At 46.8% G+C, this 26,909-nt stretch overlaps 1 protein-coding gene across 1 annotated transcript; it reads left to right on the top strand.

The window, feature by feature from the left end:
- Positions 1 to 209: 209 nt before the first annotated feature.
- LOC144608682 (CD209 antigen-like protein C) lies at positions 210 to 20,178 on the top strand. Its single transcript, XM_078426673.1, has 7 exons — positions 210 to 300; positions 988 to 1,107; positions 3,834 to 3,905; positions 12,353 to 12,424; positions 13,304 to 13,455; positions 16,756 to 16,865; positions 20,043 to 20,178. The coding sequence occupies exons 1-7, from the start codon at positions 210 to 212 to the stop codon at positions 20,176 to 20,178; spliced, it is 753 nt and encodes a 250-aa protein (XP_078282799.1).
- The last annotated feature ends 6,731 nt before the right edge of the window (positions 20,179 to 26,909 follow it).

Below are 26,909 nucleotides of genomic sequence, written 5' to 3' on the forward strand. Positions count from 1 at the left end.
GAAAGACCCCTTTGGCTCCCGATGTCTGGGCATTGTCACGAGACCCCAGCTATCGAAACAGAAGTGGGTGGATTTCAATGGTATCAGTAACTTCGTTTGTTTTACCATGGAATATTGAAAGTGAGGCATGAGGAACTTGAGTTCAGAAACGTCGTCTGCTCTAACAACTCTTACCACTTCCACAAAGACCAGATCGTTTTGCTGAGAACATGGAGTTACAGGACGATTATGAAAATATCACTGCGTTTCAGGTCAAAAGGGACAATGGATCTGGACACAAACTGGAAAAACTGAAGCCAGGTGCCATCACTGAATTCGTGTTTAACGTGGTTTCCCTGTTCCGATGAATGAGCTGGAATTAATTACAATTTATTTTTAATTAACCAGAGAAGTCGACAACATGGAAGTCGAAATGCAGGGAGAGGGGTGGGCAAATGTTGAGGAGAAGGGGGAGAGATAAGAATTGTTGTTTGTCTTTCACTTTGCGCTTACGGGAATGATATTTGGGTTTCTTGTGTGTAACTTGCAATATCTCCACTACCTGCTCATGTCTATGCTTTTGGTAAGTTTAAAATGCCGGTGTTGACAACAGCACTCGGCTCCTCCGGCTGTTGCCAAATCCAATCCGAGAAAGGTAGACACAAAATGCTGGAGTAACCCAGCGGGTCAGGCAGCATCTCTGGAGCGAAGGAATGGGTGACGTTTCGGATCGAGACCCTTCTTCAGACTCGACCCGGAATATCACCCATTCCTTCTCTCCAGAGATGCTGCCTAACCCGCTGCGTTACTCCAGCATTTTATGTCTGCCTTCGATTTAAACCAGTATCTACAGTTCTTTCCTACACAGCCACGATTCAATGACGCAGTAGACACGATGGGTCGGATGGGCTAATTCTGCTCCTAGACCTTGAGAATTTCTGAGTATGTGCGAGTATGAACGAGTCGTTATTTTGGTTTTCACTAATGACCTCCATTTACACTTTGTAGGACTTCATCTCCAACGACGAGATCCTGCTCGAAGAAATGTCTCACCGCTGATCATCTACACTCTTCTGGGCCTCTGCACCCTGGTGTCCTTTCTGGCACTTGCTATTGCGCTTCTACTGAGTGAGTTTTAAAAAACCCAACATTGTTACATAATGTCAATCTTAAAATAAAACTGGAAATGCTGAACACCTTCAGTTAGTCAGGCAGTATCTGTGCACGGAGAAACAGCTAATGTTTCAGGTCTGAGATCGTTCGTTAGAACCGAGAAAGAAAGAAAACAAGTTAGCAACGAAGGCGAGCGAGGACAAGGGGTGAAAGAAATAGAATTTCCGGGGCGCGTTGAAATATGGTCGCCATTAACTGCCCACAGTTTCATCTGTGCACCCTGTTGCTAAATTTGTGACTTGCGTTGTTTTTTCTTAGTCTCACTTCGTATTCCCAGTGCGTGTAGCTTTTCAAAAATTATGTTTCATTAGCTAATTGATGGAGTGTAGGGAGGAAAATAACTGCAGATGCTGGTTTAAATCGTAGGTATCACAAAATGCTGGAGTAACTCAGCAGGTCAGGCAGCATCTCTGGAGAGCAGGAATGGGTGACGTTTCGGGTCGAGACCCTTCTTCAAACTTATGTCACGGGGGGTGGGGGGGGGGGACAAAGAAAGGATATGATATATTTGTGATAGCTAATTGAGGAATATACATGAATCCGCAAGCATTCATTTGAGAGTAATATTAATTCAGTGTTGGGGAGGAACGCTAGCCGTGATAAACGTGGACGGTGTGTGTAGACGATAACGCAATATTATTGGGAATGTGTGGTGTTTGTTCAAAGCCTGGGCCACAGGTCTTTATCACTCCCAGTTGCTCATAAAATTTTCAATTCCGGATTCCGCATCTGGTGGCCGTAAAAAAAAAAAACTCGTTAAAGCGACAATCCCAGCATTTAAAGGGTCCGGCCACGAAGTTGGAGCAGCTTAATTTGGAGAAGTGAAAATTCCTGAAGGTTATGAAGATTTTCCAGAACTCTGTTCCTGTTTATTGGTGCCACCGGTGATGGAGTGGCATGTGAGGAACCGGCTGGATCAACAAATCCCAGGAATGGCAGGAGGGTCAAGAGTAAGGAAGCTGACGTGAGATTATTCCAAAATGTTAGCACGGAACCGTGAGGCACAGGGTGTGAGATAATGGCCTCGCCAGTTTAGTCTAGGACAGTTAACACAGTTACTAAGAAGCAGCTTTCCCTTCCCTCTACCTGGTGAAATAGTGTGTGGCTTGATTTAGTTCACTTATCGTATTATCTGGTTAGATTGGACAGCATGCAAGCAACAGTTTCCCACTGTATTTCGGTACACATGATAATAATAAATTTAAACATCGAATCAGTAATGCTGCTGCGTGCAAAGCGCCGCACCTTCCCTCCCTCCACCTCCACGGGGTGCCCCCTCATTCTACAGGGACATTGGATGTGGAGCCTGCGTCTGCACTACTTCTCATCCCCAAGTCCTATCTGTCCACCAATGATTCCCACTTATATCATCCCCAGGCAACTTCATGCCCTTGGGCATAACACAAGGTGCTGGAGTAACTCAGCACGTCAGGCAGCATTTGTGGAAGGAATAGCTAGGCAACATGTCGGGTCGGGGCCCTTCTTCAGCCTTCATGTTCCTGCAGGTTCCTGCACGTTGCGACACTGAAGGGCAGACCTCTGCAGCCCCTCTCTCTGGGATGACCCAAGATGGTGATGCAAGAGCAACTGGGTATTTCCTCCTTGTCTGATGTCCAGCACCGGTGTACAGAGCCACAGACTGTTCTAATGTGCTTGGACTATCTCCATCGTTTAGAGCACTTCATTAAAGTTCCAGGGATTGGGGCTTAAACTCCGACGACAACGAATCTCAAGCCCATGCGGACTTTCGCAACAGCTGTCAGAGAATGTCAATGCGCAAATCAGTCCAGTTTCTCTAATTGTTCAGACACTCCTTTCTCAGTAATAGATCCGAATTTCTGCCCAACCATAGCAGTTTTTCCAACACGTTTGCTGGAAATCTGGGTTCCCTTCCCCATCTGATCTCGCCCTTCTCCATGAGAAACTATATCCGACTGCGCATATTTTCATGATGTCTCTACAAACCACATCATGATTTTTTTAATAGAGCATATGTTGGGGTTTTTTGCGCCGTCAGTAAATGTGGCATGTGCTCTCCGCTAAGATAAAAGGATATTCTAAACCACAAATAATGGATGATATGGATAAGCTTGGCCAAACTAGGGGTTAAGAAAATTCTAACTAAACCTTCCTCTTTCTGCATTCTCTGCCCGAATAATGGGCCGTGGGATGCGGTGCAGACGAATTCTGTCCAACATGTGAGCACCAGGGAGAGGGTACAGGGGAGGTTTACACGAATGATCCCAGGAATTTGTAGGTTAACCTATAATGAGCGATTGTCGGCACAGGTCCTGAAGAAGAATGAAGGGGGACCACATTGAAACAAACAGAATAGTGAGAGGCTTGGATACAGTGCACGTGGAGAGGATGTTTCCACTAGTGGGAGAGTCTGAGACTAGAGGTCATAGCCTCAGAATTAAAGGCCATTCTTTTAGGCAGGAGATGAGAAATTTCTTTAGTCAGAGGGTCGTGAAACTGTGGAAGTCGGTGGATATTTGTAAAGCAGAGATAGATAGATTCTTGATTAGTACAGGTGTCATGGGGGGAGGCAGGAGAATGGAGTGAGGAGGGAGAGATAGATCAGCCATTATTAAATGGCGGAGTGGACTTGATGTGCCGAGTGACCTAATTCTACTCCTTTCACTCATAATCTCATGACCAAATCGGTGTTTCTATTCCAGTGACACAGACGAGTGAAATTAAGAGGTCAGATGCTGATTTTCGGATGGAAATTTCCCAATGGAAGAGCAATGGTGAGTGTAATGATCCAACCTGATGGATATCCGTAATGGAGTTATTGAGTCACTGACTATAGACCCGGAAAACAACTTCTTCGGTCCAACACCTTCATGCCGATCAAGTTGGCTAACCGAGCCATTCCCACTTGTCAGTGTCTGATCCATATACCCCCAAAACGTTCCTGTCCACATCTATCTATCTACATATTACTAAAATTCTAGGGTCTTTTTTGGACGTAAATAGTTTGGCTACATAAATAGCTACTCACCCAAAACAGTACACGATAGCGCCACAATGTCACACCCACCTTACATGCCACACCCACCACCCACCATCCACCCCCGTGCATGGTGTAAACACTCTATTGTTACTTTTTAAAAACAATTTACCTTATAAACGATAATAAATGCGCTCTTCCGCCCTCCCCCCTTTTCGGAGGACGGGTACTCGTCCCGGCATGCACCGCGCCTGACCTTCCTCCCATGATGCAGCACGCGGAAGGGTCCAACAAGATGGCCGTCGCCGCCGCTCCCCTCCGCGCAGCCGCGCTGCAGGAGATGCTTTGGTTTCATGCCGCGCCCGCAGGAGAAATGGGGCCGAGGTCAATGCCTTCCCCCTATCCACTCCCGCCCACCCACGGCCGCGGGAGACACTCCCCGCCCAGTCTAACAAGATGGCTGCTCGCCGCAGTCAGCGCAACACACTACGCCGCCAACGATTCTGCGGATCGGTAGGCCCGATAATGTTTAGAGGGGATGGGGTGGGGTGGGGGGGAGTAGGACAGTGGAGGGGGTGGGGTGGGAGGTTAGGGCTGGGAGTTGGGATAGAGGAGGGGTTGGGGAGAGCGGGGAGGGGAGGGTTGGAGGGAGGGGGAGGAGGGAGGAGAGGGTGATATTCCAATGCAGGAGAAGTTTGGGCCCAACGGGTCCACGTGCTCTATTGGGGGGGGGGGGGGGGGGAGGGGGAGGGGGAGGGTTGGGGTGAAGGGGGGTTTGGGGTTGGGGTGGGACGATTGAGGTGGGGGTTTGGAGTTGGGGGAGGGGGGCAATGGAGTGGAAGGGGGGAGTGGGGGGTTATGGTGGGAGTGGGGGTGAGAGGGGAGGGAGGAGTGAGGGAGGGCAGGGGGGAGTGAGGGAGGGCAGGAGGGAGCGGGGAGGGGAGGAAGGAGTGGGGGTGGGGTGAGTGGAGGGGAAGTAGGGGTGGGGAGGGGAGGGGGTGTGGCAGCGGTGTAGGTGGTAGGAGGGGGAATAAGGAAGATTGAGTGGAGGGGGGTGAGGGTGCTAGACCAATACAGGAGAGGCTTTGGGTCCATGGCTCACTCTGGCTGCAGCGCTGGCACCACGGGGCTGAGGTGAGTGGCACCCTCTCCCCTTCCCTGTCCCCCCTCTATGCGCAACGGGTTCACTTAGTCTAGTACTGTCCAAATATATATAAAATTTGATATTGTAATCAATATCACTTTTTTTGGCGACCCATTCCATTTGTGCACTACCCTCTTTCTAAAAATGTTGCGCCTCAGATCATAGCGTCATAGAGTCATCAAGTGATACTGCATTGAAACAGGTCCTTCGGCCCAACTTGCCCACCCTGGCCAACATTTCCCAGCTACACCAGTCCCACCTACCTGCGTTTGCCCCATATCCCTCCAAATCCTGTCCTATCCACGTACCTGCCTAACTGTTTCTTAAACATAGAAACATAGAAAATAGGTGCAGGTGGAGGCCATTCGGCCCTTCGAGCCAGCACCGCCATTCATTGTGATCATGGCTGATCATCCACAATCAGTACCCGTGCCTGCCTGCTCCTCATATCCCTTGATTCCACTAGCCCCTAGAGCTGTATCTAACTTTCTCTTAAATCCATCCAGTGATTTGGCCTCCACTGCCCTCTGTGGCAGAGTATTCCACAAATTCACAACTCTCTGGGTGCAAAGGTTAATTCTCACAGTTTTAAATTGCCTCTCCATTATTCTAAGACTGTGGCCCTTGATTTTGGGAACATTAGGAACATTTTTCCTGCATCTAGCTTGTCCAGTCCTTTTATAATTCTATATGTCTCTATAAGATCCCCTCTCTTCCTTCTAAACTCCAGTGAATACAAGCCTAGTCCTTTCAATCTTTCCTCATATGACAGTCCCGCCATCCCAAGGAGCAATCTCGTCGGGAATGTCCCGGCTTCAACTACCTCCTGTTTTTAAAACGTTTCCTTTGGCTTTAAACTTGTCCACGTTATCCATGCTCTTTATGAACATATAGGGCCCTACAGTCATTTCCCAGACTCCTACACTGCAGACCATAGAAACCGCAGCCTATCCAACTTCTCCTGATCGGTCAAGCCATTCATACCTGCTAACATCTTTGTAAATATTTACGATTCATTTACAATTTTATGACATTCTCCCTATGTCAAGAAGACCAGGACAGTACACAGTGCTCCAAATGTGACCTTGCCAACATTTTTTGTGGTTGTAACATCATGCCATAATTCCTGAACTCAATACCCTAACCAATGAAGGCAAGCAATCCCAAACGCCTTGTTCACCATCCCTGTCCTGTATAGTGAAATTACCTACATGCACCTGAGGACCCCCGTTATAAAAACTTCTCAGGACGCTAGTGTTTACTGGCCAATCAAATTTCCTCAAACTCAACTGCAACAAATCTGAAATCATCATAATTGGTCCAAAAACGCTCACCAAATCCACCCAAAACTTCATCCTCAATATTGATGGTCTCCCAGTATCCACCTCCCCTCACATCCGGAATCTTGGAATCATCTTTGATCAAACCCTCTCCTTCGACAAACACATCAAACACATCACAAAGACAGCCTTCTTCCACCTCAAAAATATTGCCCGTCTCCGTCCATCCCTCTCATTCACAGCTGCAGAAAACCTCATCCACGCCTTCATCACCTCCCGTCTGGACTACTGCAACAGCCTCCTCTATGACTCACCCTCAAAAATCATCAGTAAACCTCAATACATTCAAAACTCCACTGCCCGTCTACTCACCCACTCCCCGATCAGTGACCTACTCACCCCCGTCCTTTACAAACTCCACTGGCTCCCCATCCCCCAGAGAATCCAGTACAAAATCCTCCTCATGACCTACAAAGCCCTCCATAACCTGGCCCCATCCTACCTGACTGACCTCCTCCATAGGCACACTCCCACCTGCACCCTCCGCTCTGCTGCTGCCAATCTCCTGTCCCCCCCCCATCCGGACCAAACTCAGATCCTGGGGGGACAGGGCTTTCTCCATCGCTGCTCCCACCCTATGGAACTCACTACCCCAAACCGTCAGAGACTACTCCTCACTCACCACATTCAAAACATTACTGAAGTCTCACCTCTTCAGCACTGCCTTCAACCACTGAAGGTCACCTCACCTTCTGTCTCCTTTCTCTGTTCGTTTACTTATTTATCTATTTATTCACTTCTCTATGTTCTAGAAATCCCTGTAAAGCGTCTTTGAGTGTTTGAAAAGCGCTATATAAATGTAATGCATTATTATTATTATTATTATTACTGCGTAGGCCTTGCTCTGTTTTGCGCTACCAAACCACAACACCACAGATCTTTCTGAAATAATTTCCATCTCACATTCCTCGGCCGATTTGTCCAGTGGACCCAGATCCCAATGTAATCATAGATAACTTTGCTCACTGCACTGTTCACTTAGTACGTCCTCCTCATGACCATGGCTGACCATGGGTGAGGCATCCTAGTTGTTGGCTGCTTGTTAAAACCTCAGCTACAGCAGCGTGGCTTGTGGCTGAAGAGACCAATGCGGGAGTGACAGTCTCTGTCGCAAAGGTCACATTTGTGCGTGGTCTCTGGTCTGTTGAAGTTGCTGCGCTCCTTTCTGCGTGCCCACCTGTCTGCCGCTGTGTTCATCAGTTTCTCTTCCCCCGTTTTGAGATGTTGGTTCAGGATACCTCTCCACCTCGTACGGTCAGCTGCAAGACTCTCCCAGGACTCCACATCGATGTCGAGCGCCTTCAAATCTCGCTTGCAGACATCCTTGTAACGTAGCTGGGGGCGGCCGGTGGTTCCCATCCCAGATGTCAGCTCTCCATAGAGGATGTCTTTTGGAATTCGGCCATCCTCCATCTGGTGGACGTGGCCCAGCCATCACAGTCTGCGCTGCCTGAGTAGACCATACATACTCGGAAGGCCAGCACGAGACAGAATCTCGACGTTGGACACTCCGGATATACCCAGGATACGGCGGATGCTTTTAAGGCGGAAGGTGTTCACTATACCGCCAACGACAATGTCATTAGCAAACCTACTAATCGTGTTAGGTACATTCACTTCCAAACTTTTAATACAGGCAAGTGGGCCCATTGGGCCCAAACCTCTCTCGCATTTGTGCAGCATCCCCTCCTCCCCTCCTCCCATGTAAGTTGTGACTGTTAATTCAATGGCTGATCATCTCGAACAGTCTCCAACTTCATTTAACCTTTCTTCAGTTACTGGATTCTTCTTGCAGGCTAATGCGAACAAGGCCGTTACAATTTTCCAGATCCTCAAAGTATAGCAGCCATAGACTGGGTGAACCATGGAACCATGGAAGAAAGAAATCCCGAGTGCAGGCAGAGGAACAAGTTTATTGAGAAAAGGGATCCGCATAATCTAATCTGTTGCCCCTCTCCAGTTACAGGACCCTTTGAGAATGCAGCCAACAAACTCTCCGAACTTCAAGCTAAGATTTCACGGCTGAGAGCGAATAAGTATGGCGATCACTGGAGGGACTGCTCGTCTCGCATTAATCATTCGCAATATGAATGATTTGGTTTAGTTTAATTTAGTTTACTGTCACGTATACCAACGTGCAGTGAAAAGCTTTTTTGTTGTGTTCTAACCAGTCAGCGGAAAGATAATACTTGATTATAATCGAACCACCCACAGTGTACAGATACATGATGCATGGAATAACATTTAGCGCAAGATAAAATCTAGTAAAGTCCGAATAAAAATAGTCCAATGGTCTCCAATGAGGTGGGTACTAGTTCAGGGCCGCTCTCTAGTTGTTGATAGGATGGTTCAGTCATCTACTTAAAGCTGAGAAGAAACTGTCCCTGAAGCTAGAGGTGCACGTTTTCACACTTCTGCACCTCTTGAAGGGAGAAAACAGAGACTGGTCCTTGATTATGCTGCAGGCCTTGCCGAGGCAACGAGGTGTAGGTGGAGTCACTGGAAGGGAGGTCGGTTTTGTATTAGTCTAGGCTGTGTCCACAATTGTGTGTCCGCAGAGGGAACACAGGGTGGTTTAGATTAAACGGTACACGATAGCGCCACAATGTCACACCCACCTTACAAACCACACCCACCATCCACCCCCGTGCATGGTGTAAACCCTCTTTTATTACTTTTTAAAAACAATTTACCTTATAAACATTAATAAATGCGCTCTTTCCCCCCCCACCCCGCGGGGAAGTGGCGATCACCGCCAACGGTTCCACGGATCGGTAGGCCCGATAATGTTGAGAGGGGATAGGGTGGGGGGAGTAGGGCAGTGGAAGGGGTGGGGTGGGAGGTTAGGGCTGGGAGTGGGGATTGGGGTGTGGTAGTAGGGGAGAGTAGGGAAGGGGTTGGGGGAGAGCGGGGTGGGGGAGGGAAGGGCTGGAGGGAGGGGGATGAGGGAGGAGAGGGTGTTATTCCAATGCAGGAGAAGTTTGGGCCCAACGGGTCCACGTCCTCTATTGGGGGTGAGGGGGAGGGAGGGTTGGGGTTGGGGTGGGAAGATTGAGGTGGGGGGGTTGGGGGGAGGGGGGCAGGGGAGGGGAGAGTGGGGGTTATGGTGGGAGATGGGGGAGTAGGGGTGGAGGGGGGAGTGAGGGAGGGCAGGAGGGAGCGGGGGGAGGGGAGTGGGGGTGGGGGTGTGGGTGGGGTGAGTGGAGGGGAAGTAGGGGAGGGGAGGGGGGTGTGGCGGTGGTGTAGGTGGTTGGAGGGGGAATAAGGGAGATTGAGTGGAGGGGGGTGAGGGTGCTAGACCAATACAGGAGAGGCTTTGGGTCCACGGCTCACTCTGGCTGCAACGCTGGCACCACGGGGCTGAGGTGAGTGGCACTCTCTCCCCTTCCCTGCCCCCCTCTATGAGGAATGGGCCCAACTGGTTCACTTAGTCTAGTACTGTCCAAATGTATTAAAATTTGATATTGTAATCGACTCCATCACTTTTTTTGACGACCCATTCCATTTGTGCACTACCCTCTTTCTAAAAATGTTGCGCCTCAGATCATAGCGTCATAGAGTCATCAAGTGATACTGTGTTGAAACAGGTCCTTCGGCCCAACTTGCCCACCCTGGCCAACATTTCCCAGCTACACCAGTCCCACCTACCTGCGTTTGCCCCATATCCCTCCAAATCCTGTCCTATCCACGTACCTGCCTAACTGTTTCTTAAACATAGAAACATAGAAAATAGGTGCAGGTGGAGGCCATTCGGCCCTTCGAGCCAGCACCGCCATTCATTGTGATCATGGCAGAGCATCCACAATCAGTACCCGTGCCTGCCTTCTCCCCATATCCCTTGATTCCACTAGCCCCTAGAGCTCTATCTAACTTTCTCTTAAATCCATCCAGTGATTTGGCCTCCACTGCCCTCTTTGGCAGAGAATTCCACAAATTCACAACTCTCTGGGTGAAAAGGTTCCTTCTCACAGTTTTAAATGGCCTCCCCATTATTCTAAGATGGTGGCCCCTGATATTGGGAACATTTTTCCTGCATCGAGCTTGTCCAGTCCTTTTATAATTTTTTCTGTCTCTATAAGATCCCCTCTCATCCTTCTAAACTCCAGTGAATACAAGCCTAGTCTTTTCAATCTTTCCTCATATGACAGTCCCGCCATCCCAGGGATTAATCTCGTCGGGAATGTCCTGGCCTCAATTACCTCCTGTTTTTAAAACGTTTCCTTTGGCTTTAAACCCGTCCACGTTATCAATGCTCTTTATTAACATATAGGGCCCTACAGTCATTTCCCAGAGTCCTACACTGCAGACCATAGAAACCCCAGCCTATCCAACTTCTCCTGATCGGTCAAACCATTCATACCTGGTAACATCTTCGTAAATATTTACGATTCATTTACAGTTTTATGACATTCTCCCTACGTCAAGAAGACCAGAACAGTACACAGTGCTCCAAATGTGACCTTGCCAACGTTTTTTTGTGGCTGTAACATCATGCCATAACTCCTGAACTCAATACCCTAACCAATGAAGGCAAGAAATCCCAAATGCCTTGTCCACCATCCCTGTCCTGTATAGTGAAATTACCTACATGCACCTGAGGACCCCCGTTATAAAAACTTCCCAGGATGCTAATGTTTACTGTGTAGGCCTTGCCCTGTTTTGCGCTACCAAACCACAACACCACAGATCTTTCTGAAATAATTTCCATCTCACTTTCCTCGGCCGATTTGTCCAGTGGACCCAGATCCCAATGTAATCATAGATAACTTTGCTCACTGCACTGTTCACTTAGTACGTCCTCCGTGGTCATGGCTGACCATGGGTGAGGCATCCTAGTTGGCTGCTTGTTACAAACCTCGGCTACAGCAGCGTCGCTTGTGGCTGAAGAGATCAATGCGGGAGTGACAGTCTCTGTCGCAAAAGTCACATTTGTGTGTGATCTCTGGTCTGTTGAAGATGCTGCGCTCCTTTCTGCGTGCCCACCTGTCTGCTGCTGCGTTCATCAGTTTCTCTTGCCCCGTTTTGAGATGTTGGTTCAGGATACCTCTCCACCTCGTACGGTCAGCTGCAAGGCTCTCCCAGGACTCCACATCGACGTCGAGCGCCTTCAAATCTCACTTGCAGACATCCTTGTAACGTAGCTGGGGGGCGGCAGGTGGTTCCCATCCCAGATGTCAGCTCTCCATAGAGGATGTCTTTTGGAATTCGGCCATCCTCCATCTGGTGGACGTGGCCCAGCCACCTCAGTCTGCGCTGCCTGAGTAGACCATACATACTCGGAAGGCCAGCACGAGACAGAATCTCGACGTTGGACACTCCGGATATACCCAGGATACGGCGGATGCTTTTAAGGCGGAAGGTGTTCACTATACCGCCAACGACAATGTCATTAGTAAACCTACTAATCGTGTTAGGTACATTCACTTCCAAACTTTTAATACAGGCAAGTGGGATCATTGGGCCCAAACCTCTCTCGCATTTGTGCAGCATCCCCTCCTCCCCTCGTAAGTTATGACTGTTAATTCAATGGCTGATCATCTCGAACAGTCTCCAACTTCATTTAACCGTTCCTCAGTTATTGGGTTCTTCTTGCAGGCTAATGCGAACAAGGCCGTTATAATTTTCCAGATCTTCAAAGTATAGCAGCCATAGACTGGGTGAACCATGGAACCATGGAAGAAAGAAACCCCGAGTGCAGGCAGAGGAACAAGTTTATTGAGAAAAGGGATCCGCATAATCTAAACTGTTGCCCCTCTCCAGTTACAGGATCCTTTGAGAATGCAGCCAACACACTCTCCGAACTTCAAGCTGAGATTTCACGGCTGAGGGCGAGTAAGTATGGCGATCACTGGAGGGACTGCTCGTCTCGCATTAATCATTGGCAATATGAATGATTTGGTTTAGTTTAGTTTACTGTCACGTATACCAACGTGCAGTGAAAAACGTTTTTGTTGGGTTCTAACCAGTCAGCGGAAAGAAAATACTTGATTATAATCGAACCACACACAGTGTACAGATACATGATGCATGGAATAACGTTTAGCGCAAGATAAAATCTAGTAAAGTCCGAATAAAAATAGTCCGATCGTCTCCAATGAGGTGGGTACTAGTTCAGGGCCGCTCTCTAGTTGTTGAAAGGATGGTTCAGTTTTCTACTTAAAGCCGAGAAGAAACTGTCCCTGAAGCTAGAGGTGCGCGTTTTCATACTTCTGCACCTCTTGTTAGATGGTGAGGGGAGAAAACGGGTGAGACTGGTCCTTGATTATGCTGCTGGCCTTGCTGAGGCAACGAGGTGTAGGTGGAGTCAATGGAAGAGAGGTCGGTTTTGTATTAGTCTGGGCTGTGTCCACAATCGTGTGTCCGCAGAGGGAACACAGGGTGGTTTAGGTTAAAGGATACAGAGATCGGACGGTGTGCAGTAAGTGACGAGTTGTGTTTCAAGGAAAAGGATGTTTAGAACCGTATCTGCGCGGGGAACCCGATGCTGTTCAGTAGTCACTGGCGTTAGTTGAGATGGATGTTCTGTGAGTTCAATGCAAGAACATATTGATTAAAGACACCCTTTAAGTAACGCAGTGTGGGGACTTAATTGGCAGTATGAAATAATATATAAATATATTCCATGTGCAAAATACAAGTGAGCAGTGAGAATTGTTTGTGAGACTCTGTCTCGGCCCCGTGTTTCTGATTTGAGTTTAAATGTCTTCACAGTCGTGTCCACTTTCCACGCCGTCGACCAATGGAAATTCTTCAATCAACGACTGTATTACTTCTCATCAAATGACGAGACATGGGATGAAGCTCTAAAAATCTGTGCCGCAATGAACTCTAAACTTGTGGTCATTAACAGTAATGAGGAGCAGGTAAGAACCATTTGATGATTAAATTTGCCTAATCTGGATAGGAACAATCTCTCAGATGTTCTAGTGGCCGGAGAACATAGGGTGACGGAAATTCGCATTAGGCAGGAAATGGTGTTGGGTAGATTGATGGGACTGAAGGCTGATAAATCCCCAGGGCCTGGTGGTCTGCATCCCAGGGTACTTAAGGAGGTGGCTCTAGAAATCGTGGACGCATTGGTGATCATTTTCCAATGTTCTATAGATTCAGGATCAGTTCCTGTGGATTGGAGGGTAGCTAATGTTATCCTACTTTTTAAGAAAGGAGGGAGAGAGAAAACAGGAAATTATAGACCAGTTAGTCTTACATCAGTGGTGGGGAAGATGCTGGAGTCAATTTTAAAAGACGAAATTGCGGAGCATTTGGATAGCAGTAACAAGATCGTTCCGAGTCAGCAGGGATTTACGAAGGGGAAATCATGCTTGACTAATCTGTTGGAATTATTTGAGGATGTAACTAGGAAAATGGACAGGGGAGAGCCTACGACAAGGTCCCACATAGGAGGTTAGTGGGCAAAATTAGAGCACATGGTATTGGGGGTAGGGTACTGACATGGATAGAAAATTGGATGGCAGGCAGAAAGCAAAGATTGGGGATAAATGAGTCCCTTTCGGAATGGCAGGCAGTGACTAGTGGGGTACCGCAAGGCTCAGTGCTGGGACTGCAGCTATTTACAATATACATTAATGACTTGGATGAAGGGATTAAAAGTAACATTAGCAAATCTGCACATGACACAAAGCTGGGTGGTAGTGTGAACTGTGAGGAATATGCTATGAGGTTGCAGAGTGACTTGGACAGGTTGTGTGAGTGGGCAGATGCATGGCAGGTGCAGTTTAATGTGGATAAATGAGAGGTTATCCACTTTGGTGGTAAGAATAGGAAGGCAGGTTATTATCTGAATGGTGTCGTTAGGAAAAGGGGACGTACAACGAGATCTGGGTGTCCTAGTGCATCAGTCACTGAAAGGAAACATGCAGGTACAGCAGGCAGTGAAGAAAGCCAAAGGAATGTTGGCCTTCATAACAAGAGGAGTTGAGTATAGGAGAAAAGAGGTCCTTCTGCAGTTGTACAGGGCCCTAGTGAGACCGCACCTGGAGTACTGTGTGCAGTTTTGGTCTCCAAATTTGAGGAAGGATATTCTTGCTATTGAGGGCGTGCAGCATAGGTTCACTAGGTTAATTCCCGGAATGGCGGGACTGTCGTATGTTGAAAGACTGGAGCGATTAGGCTTGTATTCACTGGAACTTAGAAGGATGAGAGGGGATCTTATTGAAACATAAGATTAAGGGATTGGACACGATAGAGGCAGGAAAAATGTTCCCAATGTTGGGGGAGTCCAGAACCAGCGGCCACAGTTTAAGAATAAGGGTTAGGCCATTTAGAATGGAGATGAGGAAAAACCTTTTCAGTCAGAGTTTTAAATCTGTGGAATTCTCTGCCTCAGAAGGCAGTGGAGGCCAATTCTCTCGATGCTTTCAAGAGAGCTAGATAGAGCTCTTAAGGATAGCGGAGTCATGGGGAGTATGGGGAGAAGGCAGGAACGGGGTGCTGATTAAGAATGATCAGCCATGATCACATTGAATGGTGGTGCTGGCTCAAAGGACCGAATGGCCTACTTCTGCACCTATTGTCTATTGAAATGTTTAAAGGGATATGGATCAAACTGGGAAAATCAGCCTAGCCTATTTGGGCGTCTTGGTCGACATGGATACGTTGGACCAGAGGGCCCGTTTCAGTACTGGATGATTCTATTACTTTGACTCCAGCATTTCTGTCTCACTGAGTCATGTCATTCTGTGCGACAAATAGCGAGACGAAATTCGCAGTAGGGAGAACGAGGGTTTGCGGAGAGCGGAAGGGGAGATCGTAACTAGACAGGTGGGGGTATTGGTGAATGGTGACGGGCAGTCTGGGACAGCGAGAGAGACTAAGGCGGTGAGCGCGTATGCTTTATCATGGGGATGCTGGCGAAGGGGGATAACTGAATGCATTTGGCTTGGAGGCTTGTGAGACAACACCCTGCTGCTTCTCAGTCACACTAACTTTTAGATGGATAGGAACAGTACCTCATATTTCAGTTGGGCAGCTTATACCCCAGTGGTGAGAATATTGATTTCTCGAACTTCAAGTAACCTTTGCTTTCCCCCACACTCCATTCCTCCCCCTTCCTAGTTCTCCGATCAGTCTGACTGTCCCTGATTACATTTATCTCTATTTACTTCTTCTTCTCCCAGCCAACAATGATCTACTAAATTTCTTGTGCTGCATCTCTTATGATGTCTCATATTTTACACCTTACACTGCCTTATCTCTGTGTCGCCTTCTCCCCTGACTCTCGGTCTGAAGAAGGGTCACAACCCGAAACGTCACCCATTCCGTCTATCCAGAGATGTTGCCTATCCCACTGAGTTACTCCAGCATTTTATGTCTATCTTCGGTGTAAACCAGCGTCTGCGATTCCTTAGATAGACACAATGCTGGAGTAACTCAGCGGGACAGGATAGAAGGAATGGGTGATGTTTCGGATTGGGACCCTTCCTCAGGCTGAGGAATTCTTCAGACAGCGCATTTCCTTCCAAAACAGATTAACTTTCACATCGTCTGAGGCATGAAATCTCATTGTATGTAATATTCAAATATCCTAAAAATGGGGAGTAGATGTTGAATAAATTTAGTTTTCCACAGTGAGTGTGAAGATGTGAAAAGTCAATCTCTTCCAGCATTACTTCCTATCAACAACCGCACAATAATTGTGGGAGAAAGAGTGCTAATCTACGAGCTAAGAGTCAACCGGTGGCAAAAACGGCAGATGAGCAACAACAGGCCCCATCGTACATTTGACCTGATCAATTACTGAATGGCGCAGAAATATTGTCACCGATAAGACGACGGCAGAAATGCCCCACCTTACTTATTCCTTAATAGCACTTCACCTCCGACCAGGATCGTGGAATAAGAGAGTACTTTGGAGAACAAAGCAGCTACGTGAAGGGTTTGGAGTGGAGGAGTGGGAGGGATCTGGGCACTCTGTGATTTATACCTTCAAGATGGAGCATTCCTGAAGGGATCAGACACTGGTAACAGTCTATGTTCATTCCATGCAATTTCATATTACCGGACAGCCAAATCTGTCAATGTATCTGTGTAATGCAGGTGGGTGTCACATTGCTGGTCAAATGACCGTTGCTCAAATAAACCTTTCTCTCTGACACTAACACGAAGAAATCTGTTCATGTGGACCACTGTTATTTTTCGGACAGGATTATATCCGGTATAACACAAATGTGGCCACTTGGATAGGACTCCATGACTCTGCTGTAGAAGGCACCTGGCGCTGGGTGGATGGCACGAATTACAACACAAATGTCAAGTGAGTGGCGTTTTGCATCCTACGATGAGGTACTTGCACTCGTGGTCCTTTAGGTCTGCTGCTATCTTTCTTTATTTCAGAATAATGTGCAATATTTAGAAGGTTGTCCTGTGCCGCTGACCCTCAGTTTCCAAGAACTTCCATCCTTTTGTTCCGGAGAAGAAAATACACGAATAGACAATAGATAATAGACAATAGACAATAGGTGCAGGAGTAGGCCATTCAGCCCTTCGAGCCAGCACCACCATTCAATGTGATCATGGCTGATCATTCTCAATCAGTACCCCGTTCTTGCCTTCTCCCCACACCCTCTGACTCTGCTATCCTTGGGAGCTCTATCTAGCTCTCTCTTGAATGCATAGAGAGAATTGGCCTCTACTGCCTTCTGAGGCAGAGAATTCCACAGATTCACAACTCTGACTGAAAAAGGTTTTCCTCATCTCCGTTCTAAATGGCCTACCCCTTATTCTTAAACTGTGGCCCCTTGTTCTGGACTCTCCCAACATTGGGAACATGTTTCCAGCCTCTTAATAATCTTATACGTTTCGATAAGATACCCTCTCATCCTTCTAAATTCCAGTGTATACAAGCCTAGTCGCTCCAGTCTTTCAACATATGACAGTCCCGCCATTCCGGGAATTAACATAGTAAACCTACGCTTCACGCCCTCAATAGCAAGAATATCCTTCCTCAAATTTGGAGAACAAAACTGCACACAGTACTCCAGGTGCGGTCTCACTAGGGCCCTGTACAACTGCAGGAGGACCTCTTTGCTCCTATACTCAACTCCGCTTGTTAAGAAGGCCAACATTCCATTGGCTTTCTTCACTGCCTGCTGTACCTGCATGCTTCCTTTCAGTGACTGATGCACTAGGACACCCCGATCTCGTTGTACGTCCCCTTTTCCTAACTTGACACCATTCAGATAATACTCTGCCTTCCTATTCTTACCACCAAAGTGGATAACCTCACACTTATCCACATTAAACTGCATCTGCCATGCATCCGCCCACTCACACAAACTGTCCAAGTCACCCTGCAACCACATAGCAGCTTCCTCACAGTTCACACTACCACCCAGCTTTGTATCATGTGCAAATTTGCTAATGGTACTTTTAATCCCTTCATCCAAGTCATTAATGTATATTGTAAATAGCTGCGGTCCCAGCACCGAGCCTGGCGGTAACCCACTAGTTATTGCCTGCCAATCTGAAAGGGACCCATTTATCCCCACTCTTTGCTTTGTCTGTCAACCAATTTTCTATCCATGTCAGTACCCTATCTCCAATACCATGTGCTCTAATTTTGCCCACTAACCTCCTATGTGGAACATTGTCGAAGGCTTTCTGAAAGTCGAGGTACACCACATCTACTGGCTCTCCCCTGTCAATTTTCCTAGTTACATTGTCAAAGAATTCCAGAAGATTAGTCAAGCATGATTTCCCCTTCGTAAATCCATGCTGACTCGGAACGATCCTGTACTACTATCCAAATGCTCCGCAATTTCTTCTTTTATAATTGACTCCAGCATCTTCCCCACCACTGATGTCAGACTAACTGGTCTATAATTTCCGGTTTTCTCTCTCCCTCCTTTCTTAAAAAGTGGGACAACATTAGCTACCCTCCAATGCACAGGAACTGATCCTGAATCTATAGAACATTGGAAAATGATCACCAATGCGTCCACAATTTCTGGCGCCACATCTTTAAGTACCCCGGGATGCAGACCATCAGGCCCTGGGGATTTATCAGCCTTCAGTCCCATCAGTCTACCCAAAACCATTTCCTGCCTAATGTGGATTTCCTTCAGTTTCTCCGTCACCCTAGGATCTCTGGCCACCAGAACATCTGGGAGATTGCTTGTATCTTCCTTAGTGAAGACAGATCCAAAGTACCGGTTCAACCCGTCTGCCATTTCCTTGTTCCACATAATAAATTCCCCTGCTTCTATCTTCAAGGGACCCACATTTGCCTTGACTATTTTTTTCCTCTTTACTTACCTACATACATGAAATGTTAGATTAACTCAGCAGGCCATACAGTATCTCTGCAGATCATGGATAGGCAACGTTTCGGGTCGAGATCATACTTCTGACAGAAGAATAATTCCCAAAAAGACCCAAAGTTTAGACATTAGGAACAGAGTGGAAATGGGAGGTTGTCTCCTTAAGGAATGTTCCTTAAATTCTGAGGCTGTGACCTCTAATCCTAGACTCTCCCACGAGTGGAATCATCCTCTCCACATCTACTCTATCCAAGCCTTTCACTATGTTTCAATGAGGTCCCTCCTCATCCTTCTAAACTGCAGCGAGTACAGGCCCAGTGTCGCCAAACGCTCATCATATGTTGCAGTTGTATAACACGTTGTTAAGGCCGCATTTAGAGTATTATGTTCAGTTCTGAGCACCATGTTATGGGAAAGATGTTGTCAAGCTGGAGAGGGTACGGAGAAGATTTATGAGGATGTTGCCAGGATCAGCTGGTCTGAGCTATGAGGAGAGGTTGAGTAGTCTGGGACTCTATTCCTTGGAGCGCAGCGGGATGAGGGGTGATTTTATAGAGGTGTAAAAAATCATGAGGAATAGATCGGGTAGATGCACAGAGTCTCTTTGCCAGAGTAGGTGAATCGAACACCAGAGGAGATAGGTTTAAGGTGAAGGGGGAAAAGATTTAATAGGATGGAAGGGGTAACTTTTTCACACCAAGAGTGGTGGATGTAGGAAACAAGCTGCCATAGGAGGCAGTTGAGACAGGGACTTCCTATTTTTTAAAAAACAGTTAAACAGGTACATGGATAGGACAGGTTTGGAAAGATATGGACCAAACGCAGGCAGATGGGACAAGTGCAGCTGGGACATGTTGGTCGGTGTGAGTACGTTGGGCCGAAGGACCTGTTTCCACGCTTTATCACTCTGACTCAATGAACACCAATTAGTCGAATGTCGGGAGCGGGAGGTAAAAGGAGACACGCCAGTGTCTTGGAGCAAGATGGCAGCTGCTTCATAAATGCATGGTGGTCCCTGCAGAAACACTCAAGGGGTTTCCACCTTTGTGGTACTGAATACAGGTAACATTGCCTCTATTAAACGTTCAACCCAGCTGTCAGTGAAACCTCCGGTAAAGGATGCTTTCAAACAGGTCCATTCCTCAATCATTCATATCTTCTTCCTCCATCAGGTTTTGGCGGGATGATCAACCCAATGGTAATAAAGATTTAGAAGAAGACTGCGCAGTGGTCTCTAAAGATGGATTGTGGCACGATTGGCCATGCAGTTCCAAGCACGCCATTATCTGTGAAAAACCAGCGCAGTGACCTTTCCACTGGCGTGACAGAGAGGGCAAAGCAGACAATGCATTTGGCTGTAAAAGTCCCGCAAATGTGCATCAGGTGCGCAACCATTAGCTGAGATTGGCCATTTGACTGCGTAGGCCGCGCTCTCCCTCCCTTCCTTCCCCCGCTGCTTCCGCCTTAAAGCCCACTGCTGAGATTATGTTTTGCTTCATTATCATAACACAGCATTGCAAAAGCTCACATGCAGAAATATGTAGGAAGTGCAGATGACGGTTTATTCCAAAGATAGTCAGGAGACTTGTGACTAAGTTTTGTACTACACAACTTTACTTACACATGTACATGCAGAACTCATTCAGAAGTCTTGATAGTTTCAGAAATCATACATTTCATTTTATTCTTCCATCCCCAAAACAAAAACAATAAAAAATGCTTGTTATTCATCAACACGATCTCGCTCACTCACGGAAGCATAAAACAATAAAACCAACAAAATCATCGTAGTTTTGCAGAAATGAACTATAAATACACCTAGTTAATAAACATAGCACAAAAAGTAAGGAAATTTGTGTTTGGTAGATTATTTCTTTGTTGTAACAATGCTTCTTGGCAATAAATCTTATACCGTTGGAAAGCCTGTTTATTTCCCTTTTAAATGGTGTCACATTTGTAAGGAACATGCATTTGTGGGATGAGCAGCAGAGCTGAGTATGTGGGTTGCGCCCATGAAAAATCTGCCAAATCTTCTCTGCCAATGCCAAACAGCTTATTCTGCCATTGACTCTTGTTCGGTGTTGTTTGGTGGATTGGATGATTGAAGTCTGAAGAAACAAGACTTATTGGCAATTTAACAATTTATTCATTTAATAAACAGGAGCCTCAGTAGCGTGTGGAAGAACCATACACAGCCACAACAGCCTGGCACCTCCTCCTCATGCTGGTCACCCGCCTGGTCACACACTGTTCATATTCATATTTCAGATACAGCGCGGAAACAGGCCTTTTCGGCCCACCAAGTCTGCACCGCCCAGTGATCCCCGCACACTAACACTATCCTACACACACTAGGGACAATTTTTACATTTTCCCAGTCAATTAACCTACAACCCTGTATGTCTTTGGAGTGTGGGAGGAAACCGAAGATCTCGGAGAAAACCCACGCAGGTCACGGGGAGAACGTACAAACTCCTTACAGTACAGCACCCGTAGTCAGGATCGAACCTGAGTCTCCGGCGCTGCATTCGCTGTAAAGCAGCAACTCTACCGCTGCGCTACCGTGCCGCCCTTGTGGGATGGCATCCCATTCTTCAACCAGCATTTGTCGCAAGTCAGCCAACGTGGTTGTGTTGGTCACTCTGGCACGAACAGCACGCCCAAGCTAATCCCACAAGTGTTCAATGGGGTTGAGGTCAGGACTGCTGGCAGGCCATTCCATCCTCTCCACTCCCAAATTCTGGAGGTAGTCTCTGAGAAACCCTGCTCTGTGGGGGCGAGCATTGTCATCTTGGAGGATAGAGTTCGGTCCCAGACTGGAGATATGGGATTGCCACTGGTTGCAGAATCTCATCTCGATATCTCTCTGCATTGAGATTGCCTCCAATGATGACAAGCCTCGTTTTTCCAGTGAGGGAGATGCCGCCCCACACCATCACACTACCTCCACCAAAAGATGTTACTCTATTGGTGCAGCAATCAGCATAGCGTTCTCCGCGTCTTCTCCACACTTTGACCCTATGATCCAACTGCCGTAGGCAGAATCTGGACTCATCGCTGAACATAACGTTCCTCCACATGTTCAGGTTCCAGTGCACGTGTTGCCGACGCCAGCGCAAATGGGCCTTACGGTGAAGGGCAGTCATGGCAGGCCTCCTGGCAGGCCTATGAGACCGGAGATCGGCTGCGTGCAGTCTGTTCCGAATTGTCTGGGCAGAGAGCCGTCGGCCATATCGTCCTGCAAATCTTGACTGCAAATCTGTAGAAGACAGCCTACGGTTCCTAAGTGCTGACAGGGTGAGGAAACGGTCTTCTTCGGGTATCGTCTTCTTGGGACGCCCACTTCGCGGCCTGTCTCTGACATCCCCCGTTATATGGAACTTGGCCTTCACTTTGGAGATGGTACTAGGGCTCACTCCAAATAATGCCGCAACTTGGTTTTGCAGAACACCAGCTTGAAGTTGCCCTATCGCACGGGCCCTATCCAGATCAGTCAAACGTGGCATGCCGATTCTTGGAGCAGACACCTACTGACCACTGTAGCAGGACCCATGCTCACAGATGCTGCCAATCAGGTGTCAATCAGGCTCCTGATTCTCAGCACCTGGGGGTACCAGAATCTCAAAACAAGAGTCAATAGCAACAGCTGAATAAGCTGTTTGGCATTGGCAGAGAAGATTTAGCAAATTTTTCATGCGCGCAACCCATATACTCAGCTCTACTGCTCATCCCACAAATGCATGTTCCTTACAAATTTGGCACCATTTAAAAGGGAAATAAACAGGCTTTCCAACGGTACAAGATTTATTGCCAAGAAGCAATGTTACAATAAAGAAATAATCTACCAAACACAAATTTCCTTACTTTTTGTGCTATGTTTTTAGTTTTGAAAGCAGGATTTTCTAACCTTGAAGAAGCAAAACTGGAAAATATGGATGAAACGCAGGATTGTATAAACGCAGCAGCTCAGCTCGCAAGAATATTCAGCACGAGTGCACAGTTGAGACACCGAACTCGCTTGTTCTGTTCACCTCGTGTGTACAACATTTTACTTCATTCTGTTTGGTTGGCTTCTGTAAAACCTCGCATTCTAAAGACCCAAGCACTTTCAGGAACTCTGCTCAATAATGGTGAAAGAACATTCCAACCACGGAAAATTTCATAGGACGAAATTATTAAAACGACAATAAAACAGCAACAGAAAAACCATACATGGAGTCTGATGCCTTTCAACCGCAAGCCAGGGACTCATGAAAATACTCTTAAATCCATCCAGTGAATTGACCTCCACTGCCTACTGTGGCAGAGAATTCCACAAATTCTCAACATTCTGGGTGAAAAAGTTTCTTCTCACCTCAGTTTTAAATGGCCTTCCCTTTATTCTTAGACTGTGTCCCCTGGTTCTGGACTCCCCCAACATTGGGAACATTTTTCTGCGTCTAGCTTGTCTAATCCTTTTATAATTTTATATGTCTCTTTAAGATCCCCTCTCATCCTTCTAAACTCCAGTGAATACAAGCCCAGTCTTTTCAATCTTTCCTCATGTGACAGTCCCTCCATCCCAGGGATTAACCTCGTGAACCTACGCTAAACTGCTTCAATAGCAAGGACGTCTTTCCTCAAATTAGGAGACCAAAACTGCAGATGTGGTCTCACCAGGGCCCTATACAACTGCAGAAGGACTTCTTTACTCCTGTACTCAAAACCTCTCTTATGAAGGCCAACATGCCATGAACTTTCTTCACTGCCTGCTGTACCTGCATGCTTACTTTCAGTGACTGGTGTACAAGGTCACCAAGGTCTCGGTGCACTTACCCTTTACCGAATCTGACACCATTGAGACAATAATCTCCCTCCTTATTTTTGCCACCAAACTGGATAACCTCAGTTATCTACATTATACTGCATCTGCCCACTCACTCAACCTGTCCAAGTCACCCTGCAACCTCCTACCATCATCTTCGCAGTTCACACTGCCACCGAGTTTTGTGTCATCCTCAAACTTGCTAGTGTTACTTCTAATTCCATCAGCCAAATCATTAATATTTGTTGTAAATAGTTGTGGCCCCAGCACCGAGCCTTGCGGCACTCCACTCGCCACTGCATGCCATTCTGAAAAGGACCGGTTGATTCCTACGCTTTGTTTCCTGTCTGCCAACCAATTCTCTATCCATGTCAATACACTACCCCAATACCATGTGCTCTAATTTTGCTCACCAACCTCCCGTGTGGTTCCTTATCAAAGGCTGTCTGAAAGTCTAGATACACTACATCCACTGGCTCTCCATCATCCATTTTACTTGTCACATCCTCAAAAAATTCCAGAAGATTAGTCAAGCAAGATTTCCCCTTCATAAATCCATGCTGACTTGGACCAATCCTTCTACTGCTGTCCATATTATTAAATTACCTATTTAATAATTGACTCCAGCATCTTCCCCACCACCGATGTCAGCCTAGCTTGTCTATAATTCCCCGTTTTCTCTCTCTCGCTCCTTTCTTGAAAAGTGGGAGAACATTAGCTATCCTCCAATCCACAGGAACTGATCCTGAATCTATTGAACATTGGAAAATGATCACCAATGCATCCATGATTTATAGAGCCACCTCCTTGTGTACCCTGGGATGCAGACCACCAGGCCCTGGGGATTTATCAGCCTTCAGTTCCATCAGTCTACCCAATACTATATCTCGCCTAATGCAAATTTATTTCCGTTCCTCTGTCTCCCTTGATCCTCTGTCCACTTGTACATTCCTTTTCTCGAGAGATGCTGCCTGACTCGCTGAGTTACCCCGTTGTTTGTGTCATCTTCGGTGTAAACCAGTAACTGCAGTCACGGCCGTTTTTACAGCATTATGGGCCCCCGGGCAAAGCAGTGTACTGGGGCCCCTACCGTTACTCTCCCCCATCCCCCTTTCCCTACCAGCCCCCCCTGTCGTGCCGGCAAAAAGCACTTACCAAAAAGCACTTAGCGATGGACTTAGGGTGCTACATTGTTGCGAAAAGCACTTACAGATCGCTGTGAGAAGCACTTAGGGATGGAAACTGTTGCGAAAAAAGCACTTATTGAACCTACATTTTTAAAGTAGTATTTATTTATTGCAAGTCACTTAACATACACAGATCAGCATGGGGCCCCTATGCTCGTGGGGCCCCGTGCAAGTGCCATCAGGCCCATGCGTTAAGACGGCCCTGACTGCAGTTCCTTCGAGGAACTCGAATATTCACCGTCGGTGCAAAATGAAGTCCAGTGAGCTCCCTCGCAGCATAGGCTGAAAAGCTCAACAAGCCCACGCTTCCTCCCTACTCCACAGACAAGTTAGCCCTGTATTCTTAAACACAAGAGTCAAGTGTTTAATTGTCATATGTACTGAAAACACAATCATGAAAACCTTATTTGGCCAACCACAACAGGCTGGTAAATGCGACACAGGCAGATTATGCCTTCTTCACCACCCTGTCTATCTGTGGCGCAACTTTCAGTACGAGGACAGTGTGCTACTTTCACCGCTCTACTATTCTGAATGCTTTTTGCTTTTGAATGCACTTAACTTTAACAAAATCCACAGATAACATCGACACCTAGCTCCCTCCACAAGTCACTGATAACAACAGATGTTTAGCGCTCTCGCTGAATCTTAGAGCGGCCTGGATTTGTTCTCTCCCTTTAAAGTTGATGGGATAACTGATAGGTTTCTTACACCATTGTGCGATAGAATTTAACATGAATTTAAATTGCACTGTGCTATTAACAAAAATAAAGTCCCAGCAGTCCGGCACCAGCCAAGTCGCGACGATGCCCGTCTACCAAAATGTTAATTGCCAGCGGCATCCAATTGATGAACAAACACGTGCGGTCACTGAGACTGCAGAACCGAACTCTTCCGCATGTCTTCTTCCCAGCGTCTGTTTCAAATGTGTTTATTTTTTAGCCGAGGCAACAAAGTGAAACATCAAACCGCTTCATTGAACACAGCCTCCGCGGAGGCTCAAGTGCATCTCTATATCTTCGACGAATGAACACATCCAAAGGTCTCACATGCAATGCTATTAATGTTAGATGACAATATTCTTACTAGGTCGAGCAATTGGTGCAATTGTCACGTTACATATTTTTCTGACAATATAAAATGTTTCAAGCATGTTCTTTAAGAATCAATCAGTCTTCGAAATGCGGCAATCTCTCTGAAAGACCCTCCCAGTCAGAGCTTCTGCAACGTTTTTTTATTTAAATCCTACTGCGTTTCCTCTATTATTCTCAGTCATCATTATCATTCAGAGCAATATAATTTACAATTTGAGAAAAACAGTATTGCGTCATTCAAGTTAAATCACAGTTGTGATGACTTTTTTATAGATTGGCGCTGGAATTGTAACATCTGAAAGGCATGCAATTGAGAGCGGAGAGGACAGTGAATGTTATTGTGTGAAATATTCATTTTTTGACGTCCTTGTCTTTCAGACGGTTCGATTGAGTTTCTCATACTGGGTGGCGCCACCAGCACTGTCTTGCCAACAATCTGTCTGTCCTTTCTACTGTTTTTTAAAAATTATTTTAAGTCTGTGTTAAAGCATGTTTTAGTCTTCCTGGATTTGTTTTAGGTTTGGGGGGGGGCGGCGGGTTGAAACATAGAAAATAGATGCAGGGGGAGGCCATTAGCCCCTTCGAGCCAGCCGGTGCTGATCGTCCACAATCAATAACCCGTACCTGCCATCTCCCCATATCCCTTGATTCCATTAGCCGCTAGAGCTCTATCTAACTCTCTTAAATCCATCCAGTGATTTGGCTTCCACGGCCCTCTGTGGCAGAGAATTCCACAAATTCACAACTCTCTGGGTGAAAAAATCCTTCTCACCTCAGTTTTAAATGGCCTCCCATTTATTCTAAGACTGCGGCCCCTGGTTCTGGACTCGCCCAACATTGGGAACATTTTTCCTGCATCTAGCTTGCCCAGTCCTTTTATAATTTTATATGTTTCTATAAGATTCCCTCTCATCCTTCTAAACTCCAGTGAATACAAGCCTAGTCTTTTCGATC

The sequence above is a fragment of the Rhinoraja longicauda genome, chromosome 32 (genome assembly GCF_053455715.1).
Source record: "Rhinoraja longicauda isolate Sanriku21f chromosome 32, sRhiLon1.1, whole genome shotgun sequence".
In the NCBI taxonomy this organism is placed as follows: Eukaryota; Metazoa; Chordata; class Chondrichthyes; order Rajiformes; family Arhynchobatidae; genus Rhinoraja; species Rhinoraja longicauda.